The sequence below is a fragment of the Psittacula echo genome, assembly GCF_963264785.1.
Source record: "Psittacula echo genome assembly, chromosome: 1".
Lineage (NCBI taxonomy): Eukaryota > Metazoa > Chordata > Aves > Psittaciformes > Psittacidae > Psittacula > Psittacula echo.
This window is the reverse complement of record NC_137735.1, coordinates 80,242,686-80,260,671: the sequence shown is the minus strand read 5'-3', so window position 1 is coordinate 80,260,671 and position 17,986 is coordinate 80,242,686. Positions and strand designations below refer to the sequence as shown.

The 17,986-nt window shown below is 49.3% G+C and overlaps 1 protein-coding gene and 1 pseudogene across 2 annotated transcripts in view; one reads left to right on the top strand and one right to left on the bottom strand.

Moving 5' to 3' along the window:
- LOC308232925 (protein spinster homolog 3-like) overlaps window positions 1–17,986 on the top strand; it is a 121,162-nt pseudogene that overhangs the window by 28,898 nt on the left and 74,278 nt on the right. The gene's annotated exons all lie outside the window — the stretch shown is intronic.
- On the bottom strand, window positions 508–12,889 carry LOC308227830 (A-kinase anchor protein 1, mitochondrial-like; the record flags this gene model as incomplete). Its single annotated transcript, XM_080630708.1, has 9 exons — window positions 508–567; window positions 712–777; window positions 1,200–1,273; window positions 2,186–2,250; window positions 2,886–3,036; window positions 3,473–3,650; window positions 4,446–4,576; window positions 8,641–9,017; window positions 12,867–12,889. 9 exons carry the CDS (start codon window positions 12,887–12,889, stop codon window positions 508–510), a joined length of 1,125 nt encoding a protein of 374 aa, XP_080486834.1.

The window sequence follows — 17,986 nt, the reverse complement described above, 5'->3', positions numbered from 1 at the left end:
GGGGAACGGGTTCAAACTTAAACAGGGGAAGTTTAGACTGGATATAAGGAAGAAGTTCTTTACTGTTAGGGTGGTGAGGCACTGGAATGGGTTGCCCAGGGAGGTTGTGAATGGTCCATCCTTGACGGAGTTCAAGGCCAGGCTGGATGAGGCCTTGGGCGGCATGCTTTAGTGGGAAGTGTTCCTGCCCATGGCAGGGGGGTTGGAACTAGATGATCTTAAGGTCCTTTCCAACCCTAACTATTCTATGATTCTATAATTCTAACTTTGAAGGGAAAGCAGACACTAAGTTCACGGCTATTATACATGTGGAACAATCACAGCTTAAGGAGCATCTGCTACCTTCGAACGAGCCCTAAGGTTTTAAGGTTTTTCCCATTCAGCTTTTGAATAGAGGCCAGAGACGACTTTTTGCTTTAAAGCTACAGTATTTGTCATTATGGCTTTTAATAACCCTGCCTTTCACCGAGATGAGGTATGTGTTTCTAGGGAAATGGTAGGACATTGCTAGTAGTCAATCCACCCAGCAAGGCCTCTTTCCACCAGAGTTCTGTTTACGGACACCACCTAAAGGGAGGTGAAAAGAAAGAAAACAAAAAGTAGAAAGGTGAACAAACCACTAGAGAAAAAACGATCAGCAAGTTCCTAATCAACAACAGGAAGCCTGCATCGGCATCAATTCCAACAAAAGAGGTACGTCAACGCATGCACCTCATTGCCCGTCAGGTTCCACAGCTGTATCAGTGGCAGTCCTGTTGCACTGTCATAATTTGTGACCTGGAAACACAGAAAAACCAGAGTGGGCAGCAGTTCTGCTGTGAGCCGTGAAGGATGCAATGCCAGCATCATTCGCTCCCTATCAGACACCCCTTCCTATGTGTAGGCTGGAGGAAATGCAGCTCCTGCCACCAGGCAGCAGCTGGAACACCCTGTGGGCAAGTTCACTTTCATCACTCAAATCCATACCCTGGCTTTCTGCCCACATCACTCACAAGAGGGAATACTCATCCCTCCCCAGCCACACAGCCCTGAGCGGGAACTGATGCTACACCAGGAAGTTCTCATCAAGACCCTGCTCAGCAGCCAGACTTCCAGGCTCTGGCTTTGTTGTCTGTCTTCACACACACAGGATGGGGGGTGCACAGAGTCACAGCAGTAGTACCATCAGCAACAAGACTTTTCCCAACAGCTCCACGTACCTGCGCCTCAAGGACTGCGCCTCTGGTCATCTCGCCAACAGCTGCGTCAGCTTCAGGGGAGAAGCGATCCTCATCTTGGGGAAGAGCAGGAGAAAACAAATGACAGTCACAGGCTTCAAAGGCCAGAAGGGACTATTAAGCTCACCTTGCCTGACCTCCTACATCCATTAGGCCAGCAAATCCTCACCCACTGTTGCTGAAACCAGTCTATTAAGCTGGAGATCACACAAGCATTATGCCTGCTGGGTTGCTGAAAGGAAGAATGAAGTGCTTTCTAAAGCCACTAGCTAAGTTAATAGGAATTTAAGTGGCTGATGAATTAGGAGGCTTTAACAATAGAAAAGTGCGTATCTGCAGTACCTTTCAGCGGTCATTAGTATTTTGATCCTTAATAAACTAAGCTCAAGGGCCTCAGGGCTTCACTGACCCTGAAGACACTACTGACCCGCCTGATCCCCAGCTCCCACAGAAACCCCTTCCGTACAAGGCAGCTTCTTAGGCCCCCAGGCATCAGGCATATCTACCACCATGACACTCTGCCAGGGCTTGAACGGTAGCATTTTGAACACAGAACTATACACGTCAGTCACCTTAGTAGGAAAGTATCAGATATTGGTTTAACACATTAAAACTAAGTTCGCATTTACAGCTACTTTATGACAGAAGGTGGCAGAGTGGTTACAGCTACTTCACTTAATACACTGCCAGCCCTGCCAACTTGCTCTTTAGGAGAGTAATTCACCCTCTCCTCCAAGCCGGAAAAAGCCTGGACATTTATCATCTTTCCCCTGGAGTCTGACAGGTTCTGCCATGCTAGCACATTTAGAAGAATAAAATTCATTTTTTCCAGTCCTTGCTCTAGTCACACCAGAGCTGTGCTTGCAATAAGAGAGGGAAGGTTCAGGCACGATCATTGCTTGCCCACCGCTGGCACCCACTGACACTGCAGTGGGACCGCCAATAGTACTTGTCAGGAGCTCCATTACCTGCAAGAGGCACCACATTGTCCAGGAAAACTGCTCCTTGGAAAGGCAACAATAAAAAGTCAGACCTTAAAGAAAAGAGAATCCATCAGAATAAGAACAGGGCTTTAAGTCACTCCTGTATTCTTTAAGGTGACATTGATTAATCAATTGCTGTAAGAGGGATTTAGTGTAACATTGATGACAGTCAAAAACAACTTCCCAGCAATCTAAGCAGCAGCAGCAACCCATTGTCTGATGAGCACGCCACGTTGGACTGGGCTCCAAGCAAAAGCCACCTCCACCATGGAGGCTTGACTGCTTTCCTCCCACCTCTGGGCACAAGCAAGTATTTAATGGGCTTGTGTAAGAAAACCCTCATCCAATACAGCTCTCCCAGACAGTGGGGCTGGAGCATAGAGAATCCCAATCTTATTCCTAGCTCAGCAACTAACTACACCTTGGGGCCTCCCAAAGGCATCCTTTTGCTCAGCTGCCATGCTGAAGTGACAGAAGTCACAATTTCCTCTTCCTTCCCCTTCAATAAAGCCTTGTGAGAGCTTGCTCTGCTGCCAGGGAACCCACCCCTGCTGCTGAGGCAAACCTTTCTACCAATTCCCACTTCAGCTGTGGAAAAACCCGGAAGGAATTCAAACAATACAGATGCCTCTGAAGAAGATTCGAGCCAGATATGGCCTCAGGCCATGGAAGAGGAGCTAGAGACCTGATTGGTCTGACTGTGTCAGCCTTCACTTTGGCATATCCTCCATAGTCCACATATCTGAGTTCCACTTCACTGGTCTCTTCAAAGTAGCTGATAACTTGAGCCCGTAGCCATGCCCCATCCAGGCCTGGAGCTGCGCAGATAATACCGACTGCGGAACATAAGGGTACAGAGAAGAAAGCTCAGCGGATTTCCAGAAATCAGCACTTCAGGCATTAGTTATGACGAATAACTCCTTTCCATGTGATGCACCCTCCACTTTAGACCATGTACAGGCAGTGACACTAGGAAGATGCGGGAGTAGCTCCACACTTTGTCAGCAAAAATATACCAGGTGCCAGGTAGATAAGAAATAACCCAAGACTGACTTACCTCCTTCCAAATTTCAATGTGCAACTATGTGGCTGGAGAAGTATTCAGGGATGAATGGGGTGAGGAAGAACAGAGCTTAAAAAAAAGCCCAAATCAATGGAATAACCAACGAACTATCACACCTCATGCACTGGGAAACCTCCCAAGCCTAACTCAGGGCAGCAGGATTTCACATGACCCTCGAAGTTTCTTAAGTGAACAGTCAAGTTACTTGCCTTCTACTGGAGCTGGCAGGGTTGGAATTTCAGGTTGAGAGTAGCAGACGCACATCTGCTGCTCAAGGCTCCTCAGGACGTAGAAAGTGGGGTGAGTGTGCTGCTGCAGGAACATGTGCCCTGCATCAACTTGGTGCGCCACGACCACCGGCACAGTGACTCCATCCGGGAGGAAGAGCTGTCACGTGGAGGAAAGAAGCTCTCATTAGTGTTCACTGCAACTCGAAGCTTCATTCACAGCAACTCCCTGTTCCACCAGCACCTCCTGAGGCTTACAGCCACGGCACTGTAGTATTTCACTTCTAAAGACTGCTTTGGAGCAGGAGCAGAAGACTACCCATTGTTAACTGCATGCTGTTCTCAAGGAAATCAGACTTGGGCTGGGGCCCATCTTGTTCCCAAAAAGACTATCAGCACAGAGCAGCTGCAAGACTTATTTACCCAAGAGATCAGTGAGCAGAGTCAGGAATGATGGGTCAAGCCATGCTGCACTATCAACGCTGTGCAACTTGCCAGGACTCCCTGCCCATGGAGGTTTTAAACATCAAGGTAATCTTCACAGGGATTGTCCAAGATTTGTCACAGAGGCCTCACTTTCAAAGTCCTTTGCCCCGGCTGCTAGAGAGCCACTGTGCCGGGCAGCTTCCGAGCATTACCGTGCTTGGAATACATCCAAAATGCCTTTCATTTCCCAGCATAAATTCACTTCTCCAGAATAAAGCCTATCTTCACATCCAAGGAAACAGTTACGTGCACCGTTACTACAGGCACAATGGGAACAGTAGTGGAAGAACAGGTAGATAACCCTGATCTATTAACAGCTAAATCAGCTGGATAACAACCAGCCACACAAAATCACACTGGGTTTGAGGGCGCCTGTGAGCCAGCCACATGGATACAGCATCCTACAATGGCAGTGACCAGCAACAGCCTTCCGCCCCGACATCAGCATAGCCAGCAAGCTGGGACTCACCCAGGCAGTCATAAGGAGGGAATGAAGTGTCAGTGGTGCTGCTGGAAGTAGACCGTGGACGTTGGCATCAAGCTCAAGGAGCTGTGTCTCGCCAGTCAGGCTCAGTACTTTTTCTACTTGATGCGGGAAACCTGGAAGACAAAGTCCCACAGAAGGTCTGTAGCACAGATTTGGTGAGGACAACCCCAGCCTTGCCACATGAACCAATATAGCTACCAGAAGCCTTCTGCACTACAGCAACAACTTCAGTTTTAGCAGATTGGCCATGTAACCTGGTAGGAGACCAACATGAGCTGATACACACCCCATAGCTCCTCCTGTAGGCCAGCTAACACTGGATCCTACAGAGAGATGAATTCAGACCTGTCCCTGAAGGTACCTCACTCAAGAAACTGAGCTTATTAACGCAGGCACTTCACAAACCACCTTGAAAACTCTAAGCTCTTAGCTTGTACAGGAACTAAACAATAGTTCAAAGCTTGGAATGAGCCAACTTAATACTTCCTCCCAGCAAGCCTGTTCTTGCTTCAAGATAGTTTCAGCCTCTCCTGTCCCTTACCATTCACAAAGTCACTTGACAACAGAACTCCTGCACTGAAGTTTCTCACTAACAGGCCTGTAGTCTCATTCAGCATGCACTCCTACTCGTTTCCTTCCCTCTTACGTGTGTGGTTAAAAAGTATTCAAACCAAAATAAGCTTCAACTCCTAAACCCACCAGCCTCTCAATGTAGAGAGATACTCAGTCTTCAGTTTCTGAATGGTCTTAGTAGGAAAAAAAAAGAGTGAGTGTACTGTCACTCCATATTAATTCCACATTTAACAATCCATCCATTGGGTTTTCTCCAAAGCTTTGAAACATTTATGATTTCCAGGCCACTCGGAAGTAAAATATAGCAAGCTCACAACAAGTGTTTCCTCTTAATTTACAAATCAGATCCCTGAAAGCATGGTACATGCTAAGGGGAGATGCTAAACCTGAGAATTGACACAGACCACAGTTTACAGAGAATCCCAGACTTGTTTGGGTTGGAAGGAACCTTAAAGCTTGTGCACTTTCAACCCCCTGCCATGGGTAGGGACACTTTCCACTAGACCAGGTTGCTCCAAGCCCCATCCATGGGAGGGAAAACTCAGGTCCCCCACCAGTTTACAAGGAGCAATGCCTTGCTCTTATGGCTAGGTTTAAAAAAAAAAAAAAAAATAATAAAAAACCCCCAACAAACCTAAAAATCACATTTTGGATGAAGGATATTATTTATTAGAAAACAAGGTGTAAATTTAGTAGGTGACGCTTAAGGAAGTGGATCTTCATCCTCTTTACACTCTTCATTGCAGAAATCACACCACTGTCAGGTCATGAGGAAGTGAAGCTCCCTCTAAACAAACTTGCACAAAGACAACATAGCTCTTGCCCTTTTAACAGGGAGACTGGCATCACTATTCTGTCTAAGGGTGGTGAGGCACCCGAATGGGTTGCCCAAGGAAGTTGTGAATGCTCCATCCCTGGCGGTGTTCAAAGCCAGGTTGGACAAAGCCTTGGGTGACATGGTTTAGTGTGAGGGGACCCTGCCCATGGCAGGGGGGTCGGAACTAGATGATCTTAAGGTCCTCTCCAACCCTAACAATTCTGGGATTCTGTTCTTCACATAAAGGAATGCCATATCTAATCTAGTAGAGCCAAAGCAGGCCTGGTAAGTTGCAGTATACAGTAAGGGGAAGCGTCTTAGTCAAATCTCTGTAGAATCCAGACACAAAAAGAGACCAGTTGCTCTCGATGCTAAAGTATGTTTGGAAGAGACTAAGGTTTAAAAGCATGAATCGTAGGTATTTAAGAGATGTGATGCTTATAAGCATTCTACTAACCATTAGAAAGTAAACCATCACTTATTGGTCTTTCTAGGTTTGTAATTGCACATTTAATTCAAAGTATGACTGAAAGACTAATGCAGATAAGTGAGAAAGATCAAAGACAGAAAGCATAGCCTTAACTTTAGAAAACATCTGTGACTATGGCATAAGTAGAGCTGTTGAAAACTTACCTTTCTTTTTTGCTTAGAAGGAGAAAATGGGCTCTCACCTGGTACAAGGCACCAGACCATGAAGTTGATCAAATTTGTGTAGCACAGCACAGCAGCTATCAGGTAATCTCTCTTTGCCGGACTCTTCCTTGACACAGACACGACTGGACCTTGTCTCCCATGTGCTGCAGCAGCTCCGTAACTCTGCTCCTCGCGAGGTGGCTGGGACTGCAAGCTTGTGCTTTCATGCGCCCTGGGGTTGTGCATATTTCCCCGCACACAAAGCTACCATAGATGAGGTATCTCCTTAGCTCGCCAAGCTATGAGTCAGTTTTGGTTTGGGGCTATGAGGAACTTCAATCACTACGCTCATTTCCGGCCGTGAAGCCCAACCACTAAAAACTGAAAGGAAACGCTCCTTGCGGTCCCTGCTTTACAAGGACTTTACAGAGGCAAAAAGCTGCAGTCCTGTGTTTTTGCAAAAGTGCTGAAGTGCTATACCCTGAGGACAAGGAAAAGTAAATGGAAACAGCAGCAAAATATTCCATTGTGCATCCAAGATCCCAAAGTGCACGACTTTGCACGGATCTCACAGGAATTGCATATGCCAAATTAGTAATAAACTTCACTAATGTCTCAGTCAGCTGTCAGAGCTAAAAACGGCCTTCCTAGAGAAGAGGCGTTTGCTAGACAAGGTACCCTGGACAGTCGTTTGCTTACACACACTACTTAAGCTACCTAGCCTTGTCCTTGTCACCCAACCAGTCACTTCTTCCTTTTACCACCACCTGCTTTGCACTGACCAGATCTACCCCAGAACAAAATCCTTTCCAGCAAGGTCCTGAGTTTGTAGGTCAAACCAGCAGTTTAAGCAGAAGACTTACACTCCAGACTATTTGCTCGTTTGGGTTTCTTTCAATGGAGGGAATACCAAACAAAAAAAAAACCTAACCAAAAAACCAACCCAGAATGTTACAGGGAGAGATGGAAACAAAACCATCCTTCTTCCTCCCTGCTGGAACTGTGCACATTCTACAGCTCTGAATCGGGCAACAGGATTTTTTTCCCTTTCTTCCCAAACAGGGGCCTGAAAGGAGAAGAAAGGAGGATGCAGGAAGTCATTCTTGCTCTTTCAGGGTGTGTAGATACCTTTATTCCTTGTCTTTAGTCGGGCCACTCAGATTTGAACAAGTACTCTTACTTGATTCTTCCAGCATTAGGTTCCCTATTATATTCAGTATTTTTTTAGACACAGAACTGGTCCCACGTCTTTTGAGCCATTGTGTGGATTGCAAACTTCAGAAGGTTATTTGGTTTCTTGCACCTTGTTTGGACGGTTTAAAGTGAAAATTAAGAGAAAACTAGTAGCTTAATGGGCAGCTAATAGCAATGAGCTCTGATTGCAGCGTCTGACTCATGCATGAAGGCAAGAGCCTATGGTTGGAGTTTCTTTTAAGGAAGTGTGTTTCACACTTCAGACTACGCTGAAAACAACAATAGCACCTACTATTCTCGGCCATTTTGTCAAATGAACACTCAGCACTCTAGTATTTCACTCTACCTTCATTTCATGAACATTTAGTTGCTCCTGAACCAGCAGGCATGTTTAATTTCATCATGGGTAAGTCTATACAAATTTTATTTCCGGACAGGTCTTATTTTGAGCAACAGCTTACCCCTCAGCTTTCTAAGGGACGATTTAGAGACAGATGATGGGCATCTCTCCCCACTCCTGCTCATGGTAGCTCTACATGGAGAGATTCAGGCTGGCTGTGAGGAAGAACATCTTTACAAGGAGGCTGGCAAAATACTTGCACAGGCTGCCCAGACAGGTGATAGATGCACCATCCCTGCAGATATTTAAGGCCAGGCTGGATGTGGTTCTGTGCAACCTGATCTAGTTGAAGATGTCCCTGCTCATCGCAGGGGGTTGGACTAGATGAGTTTCGAAGGACTCTTCCAACCCAAACTATTCCATGGTAAGTCAGCTAGAGTCTGAACACATTTCAGAGGGCGTCAACTTACTATTAGGAAGCGATTTTTGCTCACTAAATATCATCACTACTGCCTTTTGCGCTGCTACAGACCACAGAAGCTTCACCCAGTCAATGGCACATTCTCTATGCATCCCACTGCTGTGTTAAACCAAGGAAGTCAAGAGGTGACTACACTCACAATAAAGAATGAGCACAACGTCGTAGGGATTGAAAACTTTACCTACACCCACAACGGTGGATAAATAAGTCTGAAAAGAATGTTTCAAATCACGTTGAAGAATTACAGGGAGGAGGCGCACGTGCGCGCTGCTTTCACTCCATTCCCAAGGCAAGAGCCGACGGGAACCGGCGGCTCCCGGTGCCGCGCCGCGCCTCGCCGCTGGGTGGCGCTCAAACACTGGCGGCCGGCACAGCCTCCGCGCGCGCGCGCGCGCACACACGCACCCCTCGGGCGCTCGGCCCCAGCAGCGCTCCGCCTCCCGCCTCAACCCGCCCGCCCACCGAAACGGAATGCCATGGGAAAGGAAACCCGACAGGAACAGGCGGCAGCGGAGCCTGAGCAGGGAGTGGGAGATTCAAACTCAGAGGTGTCCGCTGCTTGCGCAGGGAGCTTCGTTAGCAACAGGAACTGAAACAGCCCAAGCTGTGCTATCGGTTTCCATGCCTGTTCTCCTCGGAAGCTAGGAGAGCTGGCCTCTCTGTCCTTCGGCAGGAATGTGTTCCGTAGATGATGCCCAGGCAACATCTCAAACCTCGTGAGGAACGCCCCACACGGCAGCTCATCAGGATTTAACTCTCACTCTGGGCAGCTTAAGCATCTCTTGATCTAAATGTTCGCTGAGTTCCCGGGGCACAGCTTACGGTCTTCTGAACTCCTGACACCTACTGCTCGGCTTGATGTCGACAGCCAAAAGCAGATTTCTAACTATAGCTAGTTCCTGTACACCTAAGGTGCTATTTTGCTGACCCCTTGAACTGCTTCTGCCTGTAACATCTTTTTGGTTCTTTTAGCTCAAGCTTACTTTTGTTGGGGCGTCTGATAACTACAGGTCTTGCATTTTAGGATCGCGGATGCTCCTGCCACAATTATAGAAGAAAAGGGCTGTGAAAACCTGCCTGGCTTCAGCAAGAAAACTGTGGAATTAAATGGCTGTTTAACCTACGTTTTGACCTTTCTATCACAGTGAAACATGCATCCCCAGAAGAACCCTTAGTTGACCACTGCAGACTTCACTTTTACACACCAGAGCCCTCTTCATTAAGAAGACAGCATAAGAAATAAGGAATCATTTGTTATGAGTAATGCCAAGCAGACAGGTACTGGCAGAACAAAAACGGAGGCCTTTTCCTTCCCAGCTTCGCTAGCTCCAGACTGACAGAAGATGCAAATGAACACAGTATTTTAATCACAACCAAGAATGCTAAGGTTAGGGTTAACTGAAACCTTGAGTCAATAGAGATTTAAATTAAGAAGAGTCTAGTTGAGTATTGAGAATGTCTTTACTTCCCAATCTGGCTGTCCTGCACAGGAAAAGAAAAGGTCAGACATTTCAAAGCTCTTACTTACCCTATCCCCAGGATGCTGATGTTTATGACGGTTTACGACCAAAACCTGTAAAGTGTGGGAATGACAGCCTCAGTAACGTTGATAATCTGGGAGAGAAGAGTTGGGGAAAATTCCTTGCTCCGCTATGACTTTCCTTTCCTAAAACAAAGGGACTTCAGGTCCCCAGCTCTAAAGCAAATGAATGGCACCATCAAATGCTTAAAAGAGAGAAAGAAAACAACAAACATTAAAACTCTGAGGCAGTGCTTCTGTAACTACTGTGTAATTCTGTCATTACACAGTGTTTCTGTAATACTTAACATCTGATTTTTGTTAAGGTACAAGATGTTTTCGGGCTTCAGCCCTTGGTTCTTCAGGCTGTGTTTTGCACACAATATTCTCCACAAAATCTGCAACCACAGTAATAAAGCCAGGATATGAATCACTGACATTTATTAATTACTTAGCAATACTGAACTAAAAAGTAGGCACTTCTATCTAGTCATTTCATTGGGAAGCTCCTTCCACCCACTCTTTATACTACCTGTAATTTCTCCTGGTCTGAAGATAGCCTCAGAAGATCTTCCAAATGAAATTAAAAGGCGTATGAGCAAAATCTGGCCTGTTTTGCTGGCATTTGCACACTTGACACACTTTCAAGACAATAAAACAAGACAGAATCTCAGCCCGCTAATAAGAAAATGTTATTCTGATGACTTTTGCAGCCCTTTCTGCTTAAGACAAGTTCAGCATCAGTGAAAGAACTTGTCTGCCTTTGTCCCTTTGAGCCAGCAACCAGAAGTCTCTACTCCACACTTCAAAGTAGCTTTTCAGATGCCTTTCGTTAATAGTCAATACTTACTTTTAATCATGTTCCCTTGTTATGTACGACTGTGTCAAGATAAAAATATAGAGAGCAGAAAGTAATGCTCGAATAATGTTACCCCCCTTACCAAGAGGAGCATTAATGTCAACTTAGCTGGTATCACACAGTATCACAGTATCACAGTATGTTAGAGATTGGAAGGGACCTCAAAAGATCATCTAATCCAATCCCCCTGCCAGAGCAGGAACACCTAGATAAGGTTACACAGGAATGTGTCCAGGCGGGTTTTGAATGTCTCCAGAGAAGGAGACTCCACAACCTCCCTGGGCAGCCTGTTCCAGTGTTCTGTCACCCTCACTGAGAAGAAGTTTCTTCTCAAGTTTAAGTGGAACCTCTTGTGTTCCAGTTTATACCCATTACCCCTTGTCCTATCATTGTTTGCCATTGAGAAGAGCCTGGCTCCATCCTCATGACACTCCCCCTTTATATATTTATATACACTAATAAGGTCCCCCCGCAGTCTCCTCTTCTCCAAACTATAGAGACCCAGCTCCCTCAGCCTTTCCTCATAAGAGAGGTGCTCCACTCCCTTAATCATCTTAGTTGCCCTGTGCTGGACTCTCTCCAGCAGGTCCCTGTCCTTCTTGAACTGAGGGGCCCAGAACTGGACACAATATTCCAGATGCGGTCTCACCAGGGCTAGAGTAGAGGGGAAGGAGGACCTCTCTCGACCTACTGACCACCCCCCTTCTAATACACCCCAGGATGCCATTGGCCTTCTTGGCCACAAGGGCACAGTGTTGGCTCATGGTCATCCTGCCATCCACTAGGACCCCCAGGTCCCTCTCCCCTACACTACTCTCTAACAGGTCGTTCCCCAACCTATACTGGAACCTGGGGTTGTTCCTGCCCAGATGCAGGACTCTACACTTTCCCTTGTTATATTTCATCAAGTTTCTCCCTGCCCAACTCTCCAGCCTGTCCAGGTCCCGCTGGATGGCAGCACAGCCTTCTGGCGTGTCAGCCACTCCTCCCAGCTTAGTGTCATCAGCAAACTTGCTGACAGTACACTCAATTCCCTCATCTAAATCATTGATGAATATATTAAATAATACTGGTCCCAGTACTGACCCTTGAGGCACTCCACTAGATACAGGCCTCCAACTAGACTCTGCCCCATAGACTACAACTCTCTGGCTTCTGTCCTTCAGCCAGTTCGCAGTCCACCTCACTACCTGATCATCCAGGCCACACTTCCTCAATTTAGCTATGAGGATGCTGTGGGGGACTGTGTCAAATGCTTTGCTGAAGTCAAGGTAGACCACGTCCACCGCTCTCCCATCATCCATCCACAATGTTATTTCCTCATAAAAGGCTATGAGGTTGGTCAAGCATGACTTCCCCTTGGTAAAGCCATGCTGACTGCCCCTCATAGCCCTCTTATCCTTGACATGCCTTAAGATGGCATCAAGGATAAGGTGTTCCATCACTTTCCCAGGGATGGAGGTGAGGCTGACCGGTCTATAGTTACCCGGGTCCTCCTTCTTGCCCTTTTTGAAGACTGGAGTGACATTTGCTTTCCTCCAGTCCTCAGGCACCTCTCCCGTTTCCCAAGACTTGGTAAAGATGATGGAGAGTGGTCTAGCAATGACTTCCGCCAGTTCCCTCAGCACCCGCGGTATATTTACTAGAAAGAAAAATGTTAGGAGAAATTATTATGTGTAAATCCCTAAGAAGCTCAGAACTTCTTTTCAAGGCCTAAAACAGTTGCAGGACTTTAAGAAGCTTCAAGAACTGCAGCCACCCAGGTTTCCAAACAGAACAAACCCCATCTTCTCTGCCTCACAATGAGGCTTATGTCAATAGCATGTTTTCCAAATCCATTCAGATGCTTCCTTAAGAAAGAATTACAAAGTACTGAATAAGGATGGTGTAAGTCAAAGTGATGAATCTGATCAAGGAAAGCTAAATAGAACTCAAGCCACCTGTGTTTTCACTGGTTCCATTCTGCCCCCCCCCCCCCCCCCCCCACCTTTTCTCCCTCTCCGAGTCCATCGTGTACTCCTAACAGAGACACAAACCAGTCACACAGAGCAAGACATTAAGATCAGAACAAGCCAGCACTGTAGCAGGATCCCAGCAAGAACTTACCCGACGCCACAGGTCACAAACACCCCTGCCCTTAGGCACGCACCTCTTCCCAGCCACAAGCAAGATCTGTAACCCCACCCTAAACGCCCTGGGGCAGGGCTGGGGCGAGCCAGCAGCTGGGAGAAAAGAGGCGGGATGAGGAACGGCTCCGCTTTCTTTTTGTGTGAGGTCTGTAGCACTCCTGGCTGCTCGGGACTGGCTCCACAGGGCTTGCGTTTACTGAGCCTGACTTCGGAGAAGAGGTTTCTGTTCATCTTGTTCCAGGAGTGCTTTCTTCCTGGAGCAAAGTGCCTGGACTACAACAGCGTGACTGCAGCCTACAAGGGGAGGAGAGGTCACAGCTGCTGCTTGTGCTCTTTGTCACACAGGAGGTGGGGTGATGGAGCGGTGCTGCTTTTGCTTTCACCCCAGGAAACTTTAAATAAACCGGCCCACAGCATGTAAAGTTCAGTTGTGCTGTGGCTCTAGCAGTCACGTTCTGCCCGTGCATCACTCCGGCCAGTGCGCTGCAAGCAGCTGCTGGGGGTTCTCCTTCATTGCCTGTGCAGGAATGACATCTGTGCTCTCAGGAATGCTTTCACCCCAGGCAGAGCATCCTGCTGCGCTGTCATCACTAACATCTTCCCTGTTGGTGCACTCCCCGACGTGGCTGGACGCAAGCAGATTGATGATGAGGGCAGAAGGGTTCCTGAGGAAAGCTTTTCCTTGGAACAGCTGCAGCCCCTCTCGTGTTTTGGGGAACACCAGCATAGGATGTACAGCTGGGAGGTTGGAAGATGCTGGTGTGTGAAAGCTGTGTGGAAGAGAAGGCAGTGGGACAGGTGGTCTCCAAAGCCTCAGAAACGCAGAGCCTCTTCCCTGCTAAACTTTGCAGCTTCTTGGGAAAGTTTGTCCTGCCAGGTCAGAAATGGTCCCTGTCCAGATGCCTAAACCCAGCGAGATGAGATCATGGAGAGAAGGCTGCTGCTGGAACTGACCTGCCATTGGTATTTTGGGAAGAGGAAACCGAGCCCAGGGCCAGGATGCTTCCTGATTTCTAAAAGCTCATTCCAAAAGGGCGGGTGCCCACCCAGTGCGGGCAGTGGCTCTGAACACAGCGTCACGGCACTGGGGTGTGTGAGGCCTCAGCTCTAGGACACAGCTACCTCCACAGTAGCGCGTCCTGCCCCTGGCAAGCTCTCAGGGCACCAGGTGCCTGGGAATACTTTCAATTAGAACTTATATTCTGGCTGTAAGTTTGCTGAAGGGCTTTTCCCAGCAAAGCCGCGGCCCTGGAGGAAGAGATCCCTTGTCCTCCACACGCTGGTATTTCTCTGGTCCAAAGGAGGTTGTGTCAACTCCTTCACTTCCTGCACAGAGAATCTGCACTTCCCTGTTCCCGTGAATCCTCTTTGCTGTCTCTGGGCTGAGGAGTGAGTTCTTTGTTCTGTCAACCTGTGAATATGCAGCTGTGCCTAGGAGCATCCCACACGGCCTCAGTCCTGTTCGGCGCCAGGATTCCCGTACAGGGAGGAGCGATACCCTGAAGGGGTCCATACCTCTGCCTGTGGAGCCAGCGGGCTGCTGGAAGCTGCTCCTGTGGTTGCTGCTCCTTGACTGCACACTGGCTGGGGACTCCGCCTGATTTCGTTCTTTATTATTACTCTCATTTCTTTATTTATTTGCTTGGTTGGTGTCTGCCTTGGTCACAGTTTTCTTTGGCTGTTTCAATGGGCTGCTCCCGACTTGGAGCATTTAGAAAGCAGAGCTGGGATGGAGAGATGGCAGCTATTTTCATTTGAGACGATGTGTTCTCTGAGTTCAGGCACATCCCTTTCTAAGCCACGGAGAGCTTTGTACTACAGGGTTTCTGTTCTTTTCAGCGTTACTTTCTTTGCATGTTTCAGTGGGGTACTTGTTTTGAGAAGGACAGTTCCCTGCGGTACGTGAATGGTGCCAGCAGAGCGTCCAGAGTGTTGGTGATACGGTACGTTTTCATTTAATATCACATTGTATTATAATCATGTCTATTTTCACAAAGTACATTTTCCTTAAAAAAGCAAAAGATGCAGTGATGCTAATTCGGAGGGGTGGGGGGACGAGAAAGATGGGAAAATGATACCGGTCACTTGCACCTTGAAGGTGCTCCACAGCACTTCGCTTTCCTGTGCTGCTGGGGGGAGCTGCCTTCTCTGGGAGTCCCAGAAGCTGGCTCTCATTTCCCCAGTGAGGCCAAAGCCCCTGTGAGTGTGCCCGTGCCAGGCGGAGGGGCTCCTGCTGCTGTGGAGCCGTCCCCAGCACCTCTGGGCAGGTGGCAGCCTGCTGCAGGCAGCATCGGAGACCCGGAGGAGCCCGGCTGGGAAGGGAGAGGGGCTGCAGCCCCCTCAGGAGCAGCACGGGACTGTGCCAAACCCCAGCCACCCAGGATACCCCATCCCTGGCACTGTTCCCCGCCTCACCTTCAGCGTTCAGCAGCTTGCGGCCTCTGCGCATGCCTATCAGGAAGAGGCTATTGGCCCGGGTGGACTTCCCCAGCCCAGACTTATCTGGGGACCGAGGGAGCAGGGGAAACCAGGGGTGGCAGTGCCAGCCCGAGGTGGCATCACCCGACTTGGCCAAATGAGCCAATAGGTTGCAGAAGCCACAAACACGCACCTAATGATGGCAGGGATGGGAGAAGAAGGGGGACACAGCCATGACTGTGGGGACAGATCAGGTGCACCGTCAGGGGAAGGATCCCCTGAACTATTTCAGGTGACTGAAAGGAAAAGGTCATGCAAGGGCAGGAGCTCTGGCATGTGCAGCCTGCGGCTGCCCCATCCTGCCTGCGCCTTGCCCCCCCAGCTTCCCCACCTGCCCTCTCCCAGCCATGCGGAGGATGCCGCTGCCATCCCTGAGCTTGGGGAGCACCCTAGGTGTTTCCTTCAGCCCATCCACCTCTGCTCAAGAGCGTAAAGACCCCTCTGGTTGCCGTTGCCAAGGCACTTCTCTGTCCTTGACCTTCTGTAAACTGAGTGCTGCAGCACCATGGGGAGCATCTGCAGTCAGAGGGGACGCCTAGTGATGGGTCAAGCAAAGGGTGCTGGAAAGTGGCACCTGCGCCCTGGCCCAGGAATGAAACACAGGAAGACAGATGTGAACATAGTCTGTTTATTTTAAGTGGGGGACATAAAAACAGGGGGTGGGGGATGTAGTAGGGGGGGTGGAAATTGTATATTGACAGTAAAAAAATACGCTAAAATGATAGTAAAATTATGGTAAAAATACTAGTTTACTAGTGTTAACAACAGAACAGCAGTATAACAACCAAAAGCTACAATAAACCAACAAAACAAGTACAGTATAAGAACAAAACAACAGCAGTATAACAAGAATATTACAACAGCCGTAGGCCAAACACAGAACAATAAAAATCTTCAATGAACATCATAGACGCCGACGTTTTGCCTCTGGTGGCCTAAAAGGCCACTTGGCATCTCTGCGGTCCTCCTCCTTTGGGAAGTAAAAAAACCAAAGAGAACAGGTTTAGTCCCACCCATGTGCATCGCAATTTAGAAGGAAGCAGGTGCTGTAACAGCTCAAATATCAAAACAAAGTGTGATTTCCTTAAAGCAGGTTTCAATATTTGTGGGGTTTTGGCTAATTTAGACTGCAGCCAGCACACACAATTACAGGGCTCAGGGAGTAAAAGACCCAGCAGCGAAGGCCTCCTGGGGGTGGTGAGGACCCCACGGGCAGGGGGGAGCAGCTCTCAGGTGACTCCTGGCTCCAGCAGCCTCTGCCGCGCTCCCACTGCACAGCACCAGGGGAGACAGCACCGCAGGTCCTGGGAGCTGGTAAGTCCCAAACAGGTGGGGATGAGCCACAAATGAAAAGCAATGGGGATTTGGGGAGGGGGAGGACCCCAGTCTGCTCGGGACTCCCCCAGTGGCTCCAGAGCACCCCAACATGGGCAAGGGGATAAGAAGGGAGGGGAGAGACTGCCAGGGCTGGAGCAAAAGTTTACACCTTAGGAAACGTGGCAAAAGAAAGCCAGGACGGAAAGGCTGCACAGACGCACAGAGGTTCATCAGCTCCGGCTGGGGAGCTCTTCCAGTAGGAAGAGTTCCCCCTGTCCCACCCCAGGCGCTGCCACCCAGCACGGCTTCTTGCTGGCAGCAGAAACGGGGCCTGGCCCCATCACTCTGGTCCCGCCTCGGGGCTGCTCTGGACCGCAGCCCGCACAGGTGGGGGCCAGCAGCACTGGCCATTACTTATTGCAGAAATGATGGATCCGTGCCTTGTGCCGCTTGCAGGCTCTGTCCTTGGATCTTGCCCGGCTGGAAGAGGTGGACGAACCTGGAAGCACAACTGTTGCTCAGGTCTCTGCAGCCGCACTCTGAGCTGGCACCGGGGCTACCCCCATCCCTATCCCGGGGGGAATGGAAGGTTTTGCATCCCTGGAGCCCAGTAGCTACCACCCGAGCCGGCCCTTCCGCCATCCCCTAGCCCAAGGGGACACCACCACCCATCAGCTCCTCAAGCCTGAAGCACCAACTGCGTCCATACCAGAGGAAGCGGGGTCTCGTCCGAGGCCTGATGGGCGCTGGCCCCAGAAGGGCGCAGGAGTCCCTGGAAAGCAGCACACCACTGTGAGCCGGGGTCGGCAAAGGAGGAAGAGCCTGGCTTTTAGGGAGTTGGCAGCACCCGCAGGAGCCGATGCATCCAGTGCATCCAGAGCGGGCAAGGAGCAGCATTTCAGATTGCCCTCCACCCGCCAGGGCTGGGGACTGGGGCAGCGAGTGACGGAGGCACCTTCCCTTCCTTCGCAGGGCAAGGCTCTGCACAGCCCCAGCACCAGCCCCTCAGGGCTGCTGAGCCCAGGCAGCTCAGCCAGGTGCGGCAGGAAAGCTGCTGCCTAAATCAAGCCCTGCCCTTCACCCCCACAGAAGCCCTGTCCACCCCGACTCACCTGGCAAGACGGGCGCACTCCTGCTGCTGGACTGGGTGGTGTCAGGAAAGCCGGTGGTGGTGGAAGCCGCT